General features: G+C 42.0%; 2 protein-coding genes across 3 annotated transcripts in view; one reads left to right on the top strand and one right to left on the bottom strand.

Annotated features, from left to right (window-relative positions):
* Positions 1 to 9,036, top strand: part of kank1a (KN motif and ankyrin repeat domains 1a) — a 44,470-nt gene extending 35,434 nt beyond the window's left edge. Inside the window, exons 4-12 of one of the 2 annotated variants that reach the window (XM_084025585.1) lie at positions 1,683 to 1,844; positions 3,725 to 3,833; positions 4,073 to 4,297; positions 4,763 to 4,850; positions 5,218 to 5,437; positions 6,663 to 6,820; positions 7,479 to 7,679; positions 7,921 to 8,019; positions 8,125 to 9,036. In XM_084025585.1, the coding sequence (XP_083881711.1) occupies positions 1,683 to 1,844; positions 3,725 to 3,833; positions 4,073 to 4,297; positions 4,763 to 4,850; positions 5,218 to 5,437; positions 6,663 to 6,820; positions 7,479 to 7,679; positions 7,921 to 8,019; positions 8,125 to 8,187 (1,325 nt within the window). In that variant the 3' untranslated portion in view covers positions 8,188 to 9,036. The remainder of the gene's footprint in view (positions 1 to 1,682; positions 1,845 to 3,724; positions 3,834 to 4,072; positions 4,298 to 4,762; positions 4,851 to 5,217; positions 5,438 to 6,662; positions 6,821 to 7,478; positions 7,680 to 7,920; positions 8,020 to 8,124) is intronic. The other variant, XM_084025586.1, reaches the window with a different exon arrangement.
* Positions 9,037 to 9,176: 140 nt separating this feature from the next.
* cfap157 (cilia and flagella associated protein 157) lies at positions 9,177 to 13,788 on the bottom strand. The gene is made up of 9 exons (XM_084025587.1): positions 13,610 to 13,788; positions 12,446 to 12,717; positions 11,697 to 11,850; positions 11,290 to 11,545; positions 11,053 to 11,174; positions 10,551 to 10,701; positions 9,981 to 10,135; positions 9,668 to 9,826; positions 9,177 to 9,398 (listed from the first exon to the last, which is right to left on the bottom strand). The coding sequence occupies exons 1-9, from the start codon at positions 13,777 to 13,779 to the stop codon at positions 9,302 to 9,304; spliced, it is 1,536 nt and encodes a 511-aa protein (XP_083881713.1). The 5' UTR covers positions 13,780 to 13,788; the 3' UTR covers positions 9,177 to 9,301.
* Positions 13,789 to 14,663: the final 875 nt, after the last annotated feature.

Raw genomic sequence — 14,663 nt, 5'->3', positions numbered from 1 at the left:
TTTTTAGGTACGTTAAGTCCTGCATTGTTTACATCCATGTTTACTAGCTTGGGATCTTCTTCATCTCTGCATGTTGTTGCATTTCTTAGCGTATTGCTGCTCCATGTAAAATTATAAACTGCTCCATAGCACTACTAGAGGCCAAAAACTCCAAAGGGGTCTCCTTTTATGCAGAAAGTCCAACACCACCAACAAACACATGGAAGCAGGTGACTACTGAAACGATCATTAATTTTATTTGTATTGAGATGGAAATAGATAAGAAAAATCACTGAGGGTTGGGGTCCACACTAAGGTCTTATAATAACGATTAGATAAAGAGGAAAGGAGGGTGTAATATATAAAGGGTTATTTAGTTTACGTCTAAAGTGTCTTTAATTTTGAAATGCTGGACTAATGTGATTTCCCTTGATTATTTTGGGAAGAAAGTATTTTTATGATCTATAAATATCAAATAATAGTGCTTTACATGATAGAACCAGGATTCAAACATTTCAGGTCTGCAATGACACAAATCGGACCTGAAAAACAAAACAAAAACTCCTGACTGTATGAAATGTAAAAATCAATTCACTGCGATTATTCAGGGATGTTGAGAGGAAGGATGTAACAGCTGGAGAGATGATGTGGAGACAAAGTAAGACGTAGTTTAGGACCGACTGCCAGCACGGTCTCAGCTGAACTGTAGAGGTTCTGGTCTGGAGTGTAGGGGGGTTGTGGTCAGAGCGTTCACACACCGTCCACAGTGAATCCTGATTGGATCGGACAGGCCAAAGTTATCTCTGACCCTGAAAAATGCGGCGGAGGCTTTGGCCGTGAACCAACAATGAGCTCATTTCTTTTTAGGAACCAGTTAACGTCGCACCAATCGGCCTCTTGTTGTTTTTGCGGGCCGCTCCTGCCTTCACTAACACCTCGCTGTCGATGCTGATTCATGGCTCCTTCGCAGTTACATAACACGCATTCATGCCGGCTGGCACATGAACGCTGGCCGATTGTCCTGCGTTTGTGTGCGAGCTGGTTTCTGGTCAGTTTCTGGCCTCGTTTGGAATGTAGGATGACCAAACGGGCGCAGTTCCTGGTCACGTAAATAATGTCCCTTTAATCACTGGACACAGTAAGTGGGAATACGTGAGGTTTTAAATGCAGGGCTTTCTCTTGTAGTGGAGTATTTTCACAGTGTGGTATTAGTACTTTTACTTCAGTATATGAATACTAACTTCTTCCACCCCTGAGTCGCAAATAGGATCAGGAAATAAGAAAAGTTTGTCCTTGACTTGATTGCATTTTATTGTCACTTTATTGAGGTATAACAGAGTTAAATGCACCATAACATGCCAACTTAAGTAACACCATTAAATCATTCAAATGTATCTGGCAGTAAGTGGTTTTAAAACCTTCTGTTGTTTGAAGTATTAGTGGGATTTCTTTTTTTTAATGGTATTAAAGTGTGATTAAACATCGTGTGTTATTATCAAGGCCTGACCATCACATATTCTCTATACTTTTTTTAAATTTCCTCACAAAACATGAACTTAGCTGATATAACGCCCCTTTTCAACAACACACCATCCTGCTCATTGTAACGCTGCTGTTGTCAGGAAGTCCACAGGGTTCCTGTTTAAAGGCATTAAACGTTCAGTCCTGCCTCACTTCCATCTACCTCTCCCCCTCCTTTTCAGAGAGCGGTCAGCAGCTTCACACCGAGCGCTCACACGTGGAGAAGACTTCATCAGACCCGAGTCCTGCAGATAAACCCACCAACACACCTGCACAGCAGCAGCAGATCAGCGCCGCGGAGCAGAAGAGCCGTATGGACCTGCAGATGTCTACGGCGCTACATGGTACGGCCACGTTTCCCCTCAGTCGCTCTCGTCTGTGTGTTTAAGGATACTTGCATAGGATACTTTTTATTTTATCCACTTTGCTTCGATACTGAGCCAACACATGGAAAGCAGAGCCAGAGGCTGTTATTAGTGTGCAAATGTGATGTTTTTTTGCAAAAAAGGCAGTGATGGTTATCTGACCAGATGGTCGAGGCTTTGGTTGGCTCACTGAAAATGCTTTCTCCAACACAGAATGGACTTGTTGCGTGGTGAAGTGATGTTATTACAGTTGGTTTAGAAATAGCAGCAGATTTTCATGGTTATTTTTATCTTGAAGGCCCTAAAATATGGCTGCTAAACATTCACCTGAATGTACTTAGCTCTTTTACTAAAAATAGAAATACCACAGTGTAGAAATACTTTGTTCCAGGAGTCAAAGTACAAAAGTATTAGCACAAACATAGAAAAAATGTAGAATATTACTGGATTATGATTTTGGATCCTTAATCTGTACATTGCTTAAATGTTGCATCTGGTTTTAACTACTTTTATTTACTCAGGTATCCTAACCTATAACATTACATCATAATGTATTTGTTGATTCATATTCTGCATTATTTTATCTGAACATGCAAAGTGACAATTTACCAAATACATGTAGCACAGGAGTTTGCCAAAATTAAATATAAAATAGCATAAAATGAACATTTTAGAAAGTATCTAAAAATTGTACTTCAGTACGGTACTTGAGTAAATGTGTTGAATTGCATTCTGCTACTGTAAACTAGACAACAGGCAAAATCTGTCTGTAATCATCATCATCATCATCATCATCATCATCATCATCATCATCATCATCATCATCAGGCTGGATTCCTCCTGACGAGCTGCCCACGCTCCCACCTGTCAAAACACGGGAAACGTGCTGAATGACTCTGTAGCTACTGAGCGAACACACGCCAACGTAGACGCACATGCAACAGCAAGCATGTTGATATCTGAACACACACACATACACACAGTCAGCTGTCCCCCGGAGCAGTAAAAGAGGCCCCTTGAATCAAGGCGAGTCTTGGCAGATGTGTTAAGTGTTCCTGGCTCTCGGCTGGTATTTGGGTTTTCGGAGGCCTGTGTTTAAAATGACTGAGATGCTTTCAGGGTTTTGGGGCAACTTCCAGCTCCTCGCTGACCGAGTGCTTTGGAAAGACCGTGAGACGGATACTTAATGGCTGCTCTCCTCTTTGCCAAAGCCCTTGATCATGTCTGAGAACCTTTAGTGGGTCATTCAGGCGTTATCGGGGCCATTTGTAAATTAACTGACCGGCCTTGATAGTCTCCTGGAACCTTGTTGTTTGCAGGAGAGGAGGTTTTATAAGAGGAGTTATAACTTAAAAATGTAATAAAAAAGAAGGAACAAATCCAGGAAAAAGAGAAGAAAAACAACCAATGACAGTTTCTCCAGGCTTTTGTACCATTTTGCAGCAATTTGCACAGTGTGCATTAGGTCTGCACAAGTAATCAAATATTAATTGCAGCATTATCCACTGTGATATTGACATTTTAACACGCATGCTCAGCTCGTAAGAAACTGCATATAAAAACTAAACTGACAGCCAGCTACCAGCCAGCCATCCAGATGTTTTGGCTTCACGTCTGGGGAGCTGCAGTCCAGAGGAGACCAACAGATTATACTGTTTATTACTTGTTTGCTAAATAAAAATGCACTGAAATAAGGTTCTTCTTCATGTGAATCCAAACTTACGTTGATGCAAAGATTTATTATTTTGCATGAATGTAGCACAGCATGAAAGCTACTTTTACTGTGATTTTGGCCCCCTTCGTGATCAACTACGGTGTGATCTCCTTGTCTTAATGATGTTCACTCTTCTCTCCCTCAGGACAGCCGTGCAGCCAGAACACCCTGAAATCCATCATGAAGAAGAAAGATGGCCGCGCCGACTCCAATGGCACCAAGAAGAACCTGCAGTTTGTCGGGGTGAACGGAGGGTGAGTCGGACAATATGATAATCGCCATGAATATTTGAGTAGATTGTCTTTCTTTCCATTTGAAATTGTCCGGTGTTAACATGGTGATTTCATGAATTAATGGTTGTTTAACATTCGTTAAGGTGTTGATGGTTTTCCTCTTAAAAGTCGGCTTGTCAACATCCATGTACATGTTTTTTTGTGCAAACACCTGACTCTTCAAGTTTCTGCGCTTTTGCCGCCCCCTTGTGGCGAAACAGGTATGAGACGACGTCAAGCGACGACTCCAGCTCCGAGGACAGCAGCTCCTCGGGCTCGGACGACGAGGAGGAGGAGGATGAGGAGAAGGAGTCCGGAGGGAAGGAGGGGGAATATAAGAACGTGGAGGGAAAGAGCGCCGCGGAGGAGTTTCAGCCCGAGGGAGCCGAGGACGTGAAGAAGAAGAACGGAGAGGAAAGTTCAGAGAAGCAGGAGATGAGAGAAAGGTGGGCTGTTTTCACTATTCTGAACTAAACTACTGGATGGGAATCATCATTCTTGTGTTTATTCAGTTTTCATCCTTTATTAAGATGTTTGTTTTAAAAAAAACAGGTGAAAGGATGGAAAATGTTTTCCTTCCATAGCAATTTGAATGTATTGGTATTCTGAATTTCCTCTCTCTATAGCAGTTTAGTAGAAGTAGAAACTGTTTATGAAACTACTTTTTATTGGATAGAAGTTTATTGTCCCACCAGAGCTGAAAACTCATCTCCAGTCTCACCTCAGACACAGAAGATAACGAGCTGTATAATAACAACAATAATCATCATAATATATTCAAGTTAAAATAAATGCTACATGATCTAATAAAACCAGTTGCCGTTAAACTTCTATCAGATCGACAGCAAATGAAATGCAGAGTGAGGGATTGATGTGTTTGTTAAGATAATAACGTTTGATTGTCTTTAAAGATATGAGCTAAGTGAGAAGATGCTGGCGGCGAGCGACGTTCTCAAAACTCACCTGAGTGACCCAAAAGCTGTGAGCAGTAAAGATCTGGTGAGTTGTTGTTTCTACTGTGATCTACTGTGTTTTATACGACATGACGCTGAGGTATTTAACACTGAGATCCCACATGGTGAGTGCCAAAATGCCATGAGCTGGACTTAATGGACATTATGTTCAAGAAGATAAACTGCTATTGTCATAACGGTTATAACGCTGTAAAACACTGTTAATAAACCACTTTTTAACTTTGTATGTGATTATAGAATGTGTTTTGTGCACCAGTTTCTCTTTGATACAACCCAAAAATATGTAATTCTTTGCAAAGTTACATATGTAGTTAAATGTGGGATTACTGCCTCACATCATCATCCCAACATACGGCTGTATGATGTGTATGACCGCTGACCTGCCTCCGCAGAGAGCCTGCATGAACACGGTGCAGCACGAGTGGTTCCGCGTGTCCAGCCAGAAGGCGGCGGTGGCGGCCATGTTGGAGGACTACCTGGGGGCCTTCGGGGCCATCTCGCCGGCCGTGCTGCGCCACATCGTCAACATGGCAGACGGCAACGGCAACACGGCGCTGCACTACAGCGTGTCTCACTCCAACTTCCAGGTGGTGAAGAAGCTGCTGGATGCAGGTGAGAGACGAGGATTCTGCAAAGCAACACGGAGGCGTAGAATCACATTGTAGAAAGGAATCGCTCAGTTATGTAAAAATATGTCACCGTTCACCACTCAGGACATCAGTATGTGGAAGGCAAATACAGACAATGAAATCCAAGTCTGCTACAAAAATGTTGTACGTCAGCTTGGAAAAAATCCCATGTAATGGAAAAAACATTTTCCCCACAAGAGCAGTTGGTAACCTGAGGGACAGGATTCAGGACTACAGTTATAACTTATTGGATCTTTTATGAACTCCTGGAGATTTGATATTTGTGAAGCTTCTAAAAGCTGAGAAGACAAAATAAAACACATGTGAAACGTAACCCATACCTCTAGAAGTATATTTACTTAAGTACTCTTACTTTACTTGACTATTTCCATTTAATATTACTTTATGGTTCTACTTATTTACATTTCAAAGGGACATATGTGAGATATATGAGCAAGAATTTGACCCAAAAGGGTTAAAAGGGCATTTTCCATTTAATCTACGTGCATTTTCTTGCATATTTTCATGGTGCCACTTTTATTTGTCTTGGTGTATTTTCACAGCGTGGTATTGGTACTTTAACTCGAGTAAAGGATCTTAATACTTCCTGTGCCAGCGCCACGCAGCGATCACCCTGAAGGCTCAATAGACTGTGATGAGGTCCCGGCCACTCGCTGCTCCAAAAGCCTTTTGTCTCCTCGGCCTTTTGTGTCCTTCACCCACCCCCCGGCTCCAATTGTAGTCTTTGTCCTCCCAGTTCCTTAGAGCTCTCCTCCCCTCATACAGCCCTCATACAGCCCTCACCTCCCATCCGATGCCTCTGATGTCTTGTCTGTTTTGCTGTGATGAGTTCAGGCAATGCATCATGGTCCCGGGGGAAGTCACAGGCCTGACACACGTCCTTGTACAGGACTGTTGTTGAGTGACTGATTGGCAGCGACGAGTCGTAGCGTACAACGGTTTTAGACCACCCGCACGGAAAAAGTGTTCCCTGGAGCTGCTGCAGAGTGCTTTAAACACACTGTGTGTGTGTGTGTGTGTGTGTGTGTGTGTGTGTGTGTGTGTGTGTGTGTGTGTGTGTGTGTGTGTGTGTGTGTGTGTGTGTGTGTGTGTGTGTGTGTGTGTGTGTGTGTGTGTGTGTGTGTGTGTGTGTCTGTGTGTCTGTGTGTCTGTGTGTCTGTGTGTCTGTGTGTCTGTGTCTGTCTCAGATGCGTGTAACGTGAACCAGCAGAACAAGGCAGGATATACGCCCATCATGCTGGCCGCACTGGCCGCAGTGGAGTCGCCCAAGGAAATGCGGATTGTGGAGGAGCTCTTCAGCAAGGGCGACGTCAACGCTCGAGCCAGCCAGGTCAGTGATGCAGAGGTCAGAGGTCAGCGGCAGGCCACTAACATAGGCTCAGGTGTCAGTGAGGGGGCACATGAAGATTGTGAGGACAAATCTTCATTTATGAACTTAACAAGAGTCAGAAAATGACCGGCCAGCAGTACAAATGGTTGTTTTACAAGGCATTTTTGTATTTTTTTTATTTAATAATAAAGCAGAAACACATAAAAGCAGATAATGCACAAAAGTCTCAGTTGAAAGTTTTCACTGCATAAGATTTTATTAGAAAGTTTAACCTTTAGATGGACTTTAACCTGAAGTGTAATGAAACTGAAATGGAATAAAAGATAATACAACTTTGGTGACACCAAGTGGTGAAGGAAGGTAACTGTTTTTAGTTATACTGGCTTTGTGTAACATTGGATATCATGTGCAATGTGTGATTTAATACTTCTGTAATTAGGCAAATCAGATATTTTTTTACCCTTAACCATTAATAATACACATTATTTATGTGTTTTTATTATTTATTTAATAAACATTTAAATTGAACTACCCAACTAGTATATTCCTATATTAATACAGACAAACTTCACCTTGTGCTTTAGTCTTAAATTGCCCTTTTATTGTTGCTATTTTTATTTTTATAAATTGATCGTTGGCCTTGGTAACGGTGCTGTTGTCTCTGCATGTTCAGGCTGGTCAGACGGGGCTGATGCTGGCGGTCAGTCACGGCCGGATGGACATGGTTCGGGCCCTGCTGGCTCACGGCGCCGACGTCAACGTCCAGGACGACGAGGGCTCCACGGCGCTGATGTGCGCCAGTGAACACGGACACGTGGAGATCGTCAAGCTGCTGCTGGCACAACACGGCTGCGACGCCACGCTCAGCGACAGCGTGAGTAAATCATTTCAGATACTTTTTCTGTTTTCATTCCACTTTCTACATCTACTCCAGTGCAATTGAAAGGGGGAATATTATTGTAATCTTACTCCACAAGATTTATTTGAAATTTACAAATTAAATTTACCTTACACAGCTGAAATAATTGGGCATCTGGCAGACACATATTAAGAAACAGATTATTTTTGCTGACCGATTCTTTACAACTTGTTTCTTCTCGTCTCTTTGTCTCCAGGATGAGAGTAACGCCCTGTCCATCGCTCTGGAAGCAGGACACAAGGACATTGCCATGTTGCTTTATGCACATGTGAACTTCTCCAAAGCCCAGTCCCCAGTACGTCCTCATCGCCGCGTCCTTTCTCAGACCACCGCCTTCCTCTGATGTTATGTCTGTTAACATGTCACATCAACCACTTACATGCGTCCCTTTATGTTCTAGGGGACACCTCGCCTCGGCAGGAAGACATCACCAAGTCCCACTCGGAGAGGCATGTTTGATTAGAGGGCCCGCCTCTCCCCACAAACCCCACGCTGCTATTGGTTCACGTCGAACGATGCCTTACCCACAACCACACCCGGATGAGGGACTTGATCCCCCGCACCAACCAACCAATGAGATTCCTGGAAATACTTTTTTATTTATGTGCACACTGACGAGCCCAAAGTGCCCTTTGAATATGAATGTAACCAGCTGGTGCCTCCAGTCCAATCAGATCCTGAAATAATCAACAAACCAACACTAATTCAACTACTACATGCCAGTTATGTCTCCTTTTTTTTTTGTTGTTGTTTATTTTTACAATCTGACAACTTTTTTTTATGTCTAAAGCTCAATGTTGATCATTCAAGAGCACCAAAACATTTGTGATTTATTTTTCTTTTGATTCGTCATCAGAGTAGAGGAATGGAGAGTCCACCGACATGTTAGAGGAAGTATTTCCTGTATATATGGCTCGCCTCGCCACCCCGGCCTCACACGTGTGCGCCCGCCTCTCTCTTCTACACGTACAACGCATGTGGATGAATGCATCAATGAATAGACGCCACCTAGACTGGAGAAATTATACTTTTTATACAAATCCTTTGTATCTATTTAAAAAGAAGAATCACAGTATTTTCAATATTTCCTATTACTACTTAACGACCCATGAAGTTATATATTTATCAAAGTATAGTTTTTAATGCAGATATATGTATTTCATTGTACATACAGTGGTCATTAGAGTTTAGTTATTCTCCTATTTGTGTCCAGTTTCTTCCGTCTGTCTCTCGTGTGTAATATAAGCTGTCTGTCCTCTTAGTATTCGTCAAGGTGCTGACTTTCATCCTCGAATGAGAATTGAAGTGCCTGAGACTTCGCCATATAACAATAAAAGTCATTTAAAGAATATAGATCAGTGACTCGGTGTCTTTGTTGATGAGCCACTTAAATATTTAACACATTGTGTGGAAAATCAACAATGAGGATCGTGTTTCTTCTTAAAACGCAGCCGCTTTTAGGTTTTATCTCTCTTTATTTGGAAACAAGGTAGATGGAGTTATCAGGCAACATATCAACAGATTGGAGCTCAAAAGGGTTTTCTCCAACATGAAGAGTACTATAGGATTAGTTCATTTTATTTGGGTTTAGTGGCTGAGTTTGTGGAAGTCAAACGTCTGACAGCTGAATCAGTCCTTTTCATGGAGGTGTCTGTTTTCTGACTGGTCGGTTTCCTGATGGGATGAAAGAGCAACAACGGTCAAATAAGAGAGCAGTTTTATTAAATTACTTATTTACAACATGACAAACTGTCATCTATAACTAAAGTGAATTTTATTCTTGTAAATGTGTGAAATGACAGTTCGTTCACTAAAAGCCACTAAAGCTTCTTGTATTTTCATTTTCTGTTTTTCCATTAATTTATAAGCCCCCGGTGCTACTAGAGGATAACAGGATATCCAGACACAACACAGCCCAGTGCAGACCACATAGGTGAACAAACCTGTGCAGAGGTACGTGGGTGCTGCTGGACCCAGCTGCTCCCGTCCTGCAGGGGACGTGTTTGTGTTTCAGTGTGGGACGGGGTACGAGGCCCAGGTCACCCGGCCTGTAGCGAGCCAGCTCAAACTGGAAACTCAAAGCTGGATTCAGGGCCACTGCTCTGTAAAGATGCAAGGAAAGAGGACATTTCTTTGTGGGACTGATCGTTTCTATGTGCAGTTGATGGGCACTCTAGACTCACAATGTAGTGCATAATGCAGATCAAACCACTAACAGAGCGATACTGTGGTAGCACAACAGCCGACATAACTTACCTGGCTACTTCAGAGTCGGAGGTCTGCAGCTCTTCCGAATGGTGGTTCTCAGCAGTGGAGTTGTTGGGTTTGGATCGGTCCAAGACCACCAGCAGCTTCTCCATCAGCTGCTTCCACTGGATGTTCTCCTCTGAGTCCTGGTCTGCAGGCGCATCCTGCAGGGAACAGACCATCATCAGACACTGAAGTCACGAAAACAGGTTGAATGATGGTGAAACAATCTCATCCCATTAAAACATTGACATTATAGAATTTCAGTTAGCAAGCAGTAGCTTCACATTTGGAGATATTCATATTTGTTATTTGGCTTTAACTTCCAGCTAACTTTTAGCGGTAAAGATGCTTTAGAATGTGTTCCTTAGCAATACATAGGTTTGGTGGAATGCCGGGATCAAATAGTATAGTATTTACGGGAGTGTATGTATTTCAGACTATGTTTACTGAGAGTTAGATTCTCTTCTTTTTCAATTAACCTTCCTGTTTGTCATAGAATTATAGCGGTGCACAAAACAAACGATTTAACAAGTAAGTTCACTGTTGGGGTGACGACTGTTTGTCTGTTTGTTTTACCATCAGGGCTCGTCTGAGAGTGACGACTGCTTCCTGCATGATGCTCTTCATCCTGCTGCTGCTCCTCCTCTCCTCCTGTAGCTCCGCCTGCAGCCGGCTCACCTCGCCTTTGTTATTTCTGCACTGCTCGGACAGCTGGGCCTGCTCCCCCCTGAAAACATGACGGTGACCCTACCACCTCGATTACCTTTTAAAGTCTGCTTTTCCTCTGTCAGCCCTTACTGACTAAAACGGCCAGAGATTACACCAAATCACTGTATGTTGTAAAGTCGTTCATAGGTTGTGTTGACTATTTAATGGCCAGAGCTTCAGTCAGCCGATTAGTTAGTCTAGTTTTTCTTTGCGTGTGCAACAGAGTTTTGTTTTGGTTTCATGCAGAAACGTATATTTTGGGTATGTGTGAATGCTCCATGTATCTGAAGCGTATTGAGACATTGTTGTTGATTGATGGATGTGCAAAGCATGAGTCAGAGGTATGTGGACAGCAGAGACGGAGTTTCACCTGAGCGCCTCCATTTCAGCCAGGACTCCGGTGTGTTTGGTCTGAAGCTGCTTGAGTTCTTGCCTGCAGTCTTTCAGCTCCGCCTGCAGCTGCTGACACTTTTCTGTAAGCTGCTCCACCACCTGATGCAGGGAAAGCATCACGTACGCAAACGCCATTTAGCTATTGTAAAACTGCAACGCCCGCTGGATCTGATGCTCCTGCATAGTGAGTCCAAACAATGTCTGTTACTCTTACCTTCTTGCGGACGCAGATGTTGCGGGTCATCTCGCTGAGCATCTGCTCCAGGCTGCTCACTTCCACACTGAGTCGACCCTTACGGTCCCGGAGGGTGCAGTTCTCCTCCATCAGGACCTGAGTCTGCTCCGACAGCTGGCTGATCCAAGCCTTCATCTCCACGTTCTCCTGAAGGGCCAACCTAGTCGTCTCCGGGATGTCCTGCTCCGCCGCTGCCACCATGGCCGCCACTTGGCTCTCTTTCTCCTTCTCCAACCTTTGAGATAATTTAGTATTTAGGCTTGTGAAGATTGTTAGACAAGTAGGTATTCTACAGCTTTTCACCACACATTATATATTTTGTATTTTTCATAGCTAGGACCGGTTATAATCATAGGCCGTAATCACAGATGTAATGCAGTCTCAACCTCTTCTTTTCCAGCAGTGCTTTCATCTCCAGGTTATGGATGGCAGCTTTGTGTTCCTCCTTCTGGCTGGCCACCTGATTCTCCAGAGACGTTAGGTTGGACGTCAGCTGCTCCCACTGGCTCTGAAACTCCTCCAGACTAGCCAGCCTCGTCACTTGGAGGAGGAGACGAGAGAGTTAAACCATGGTGGCTTCATTCACTGAGGTTCAACTATACAAGTGGCTGTTTCTGTGTTTTTTTTGTGTTAAGTGCAGCGCCAAGATTGCTAAATAGTTGAGCCAATCATCTTGTCTCTTGCCATGGCGAGTGAGTTATGTGTTGGGGCTACTGGTCATAAAATTAAAGAATTAAAACCAATTAATGTCAATGTAGTGTGAGTTAACCGACTGGAAATACATCACCAGTCCACATCCTTGTCAGTGTTTTCACTGATTGATCTCACACTCACAAATGAACATTTCTATCAACTACAATGTGATTATAGATGTTGAGTTGAAGGTGTGAATTAGTCTGACAATGTGCAAAACAACTGTTTGCATCTCACCTACTGTAGTAACTAACTGCGTGCTATTATTCATTTCCAAGAGGGTGTAGGATGTGACAATTTTATGCTGTGAGAAAAACATTTCTCCTGTTATAGCGGTTTTATTTAAAATAAATAAAAATCAATCCACAGAAATATTCTTAAGATGACCTTTAACATGCTACAGAGAGCTGAGTTACTCTGGTTCAACGTTATTGAGTCTTACCAAGGGTCACGTTTTCTGTGTTGACTTCTTCGATCCGTTGTTGAAGCTCTTGCCTCAGCTGACCGTGCTGCAGCTGCAGGGCCTCTTTGTCTTCACAGGCAGCCTGTCGCTCACTCTCCAGCCGCTCCGTCAGCTCCTCCACCTCGTCCTCCTTCCTCAGCAGGGAGTGTTTCAGATAGTCAACAATGTCCTTCTTCTCCGTCTCCAGTGCACTGAACTGAGAGGTTAAGTCCTCCTTCTGCTTCTCTTGTTGATCACATTTCAGCTGATACCTGGAGGAGGAAGAAGGTCGTGCCGGACAAAATCTTTAACGAGTGGAAAGTAAATGAATTTACTCAGGCACTGTACTTAAGTACATTCTTAAGGCACTTATACTTGACTTTTTCCATTTTCTGCTACTTCAGGCTTCTACTCTACTACCGTTCAAATAACAATACTGTACTTTTCTCCACTCCAATTATTTGATTACTTAAATTACTTTGCAGATTCATATTAACAATACAACATGTGATTGACAAATAAATGATGATGTACGATTGAGATAAAACCTTATTCATCTCAGGTGGATATAAACAACCTAGCCAGCAGATTCATTTGTTAAAATGACCCCAAATTGACAAACTATTGCAACAATAATTATTTAATTACTACTATTGAAATGGGACGTTCTGCACAATATGCCTAACATAACTTTTAAGTAAGTATATTTTCAAGCTAATACTCCTTTACCTTTACTCAAGTGAAAAATGCAATGCATTACGTATCCTTGTAGCGAATCTTAATCTGAAAAGTAACTATAGATGTGAAATAATTAGTGAAGTAAAAAGTACAATGTGTAGTACAGGTAGTTAGCAGATAATGGAAATACTCAAGTGGAGTGTGCTTTGGTTAGATACCTGTAATACCGTTTAAGGCTGGACCTGAAAAGATGCTGCTTCCAAAGTGACAACACAGCTAACAAATGACGGGCTACGTAAACATAGCATAGGTTCACGTTAACGTTAAAGCGCCCTGAAGTTAAACCAAGTTTGAAGAACAAGACTAACAAAGTTATCTACAACGCATTTCTTCATACGAACATATTGACAGAGAAAACACTCCCATGAAAATAAGTTAAGTTAAATAACTGTTGTTAGAAGCGCTTTTCTGTCGTGTGAATCTCACCTCTCCAACTGATCGGTCAGATGTCGTATCTGAGTCAGATATAAATCCTTGTCTTTGTCAGCAGACTCGCTTTTATCTGCGGGACTCGGAGAACTTTCCCCTTTCGACGTTTCCATGACTTTGTCTTGTTTGTCGCCGTTGTCTTGTTTCTTCTGCTTCTTTTTGGGCATTCTGCTGCAGGGAGTGGGCCAACGTGGAGCAACGAAACTGCGTTGTTGCTAGGCAATGAGACGCCTTCAAAGACTCCTCGAAAAGTTCACCACTTAACTGCGAGAGGATACAAATTAGATCATGCAGATCGCGCGTTAATAATTTTATCGACCTATTATCAAATATAGGAAAGCGCAAATGTGTATTACAATGTTGGTGTTTTTTTAAACTATGTTTCAAAGCGAATGTGTTCTGGTTCATTTAGCTATAGGTTGAAAAGTAATGAAAAACGCTGGGAAGAAATTATAAAATACACAACAGCAACAACAATAAAAATAACAATATTTGTCTAGCACAAAGTTATAGAGTGCTATGCAATTAAAACAAATAATAAAAGTAAATAAAATCCAAAGGACAAGCAATGAACTTAGATTATATAACAATACCATAATACATTATTAATAAATAATACAAATGTAGACTCCAACAAACACACAAGCAAACTAATGTTTCTTAGGCTACAATTTAATGGCGTGTTGACAACCTAATCTTTTTCATTTTGTATATTGAAATATATATTGTTTTTTTTTCATAAAAATATATTAAATATTTGCTTATTTATTTGTCATGCTTCGTTGCTAAGCACAATAAAGTTTACGCTGTCATTTATTTTAATATCCTTAAAATATGTATTTATTATTTAACCCAGATATTATTACTCAGATACATGGTTTATCTGCTATTAAATATTATGACATTCTTACCCCGTGATGTAGCTGTGACCTTTGACCCCCCCCCCTATCCATTTGATGATTTCCAACTATTCCAACTCAGTGGCTCCCTTGGGTGGTACGAGCCAGTATTGCATGATTTTATTTTATTTATGTATTGCAGAGTAAATTTT

This window comes from Eutrigla gurnardus (genome assembly GCF_963514095.1).
Source record: "Eutrigla gurnardus genome assembly, chromosome: 13".
Lineage (NCBI taxonomy): Eukaryota > Metazoa > Chordata > Actinopteri > Perciformes > Triglidae > Eutrigla > Eutrigla gurnardus.
Note: the sequence above shows the minus strand (reverse complement) of the source record. Positions and strands in the feature narration are given on the sequence as shown.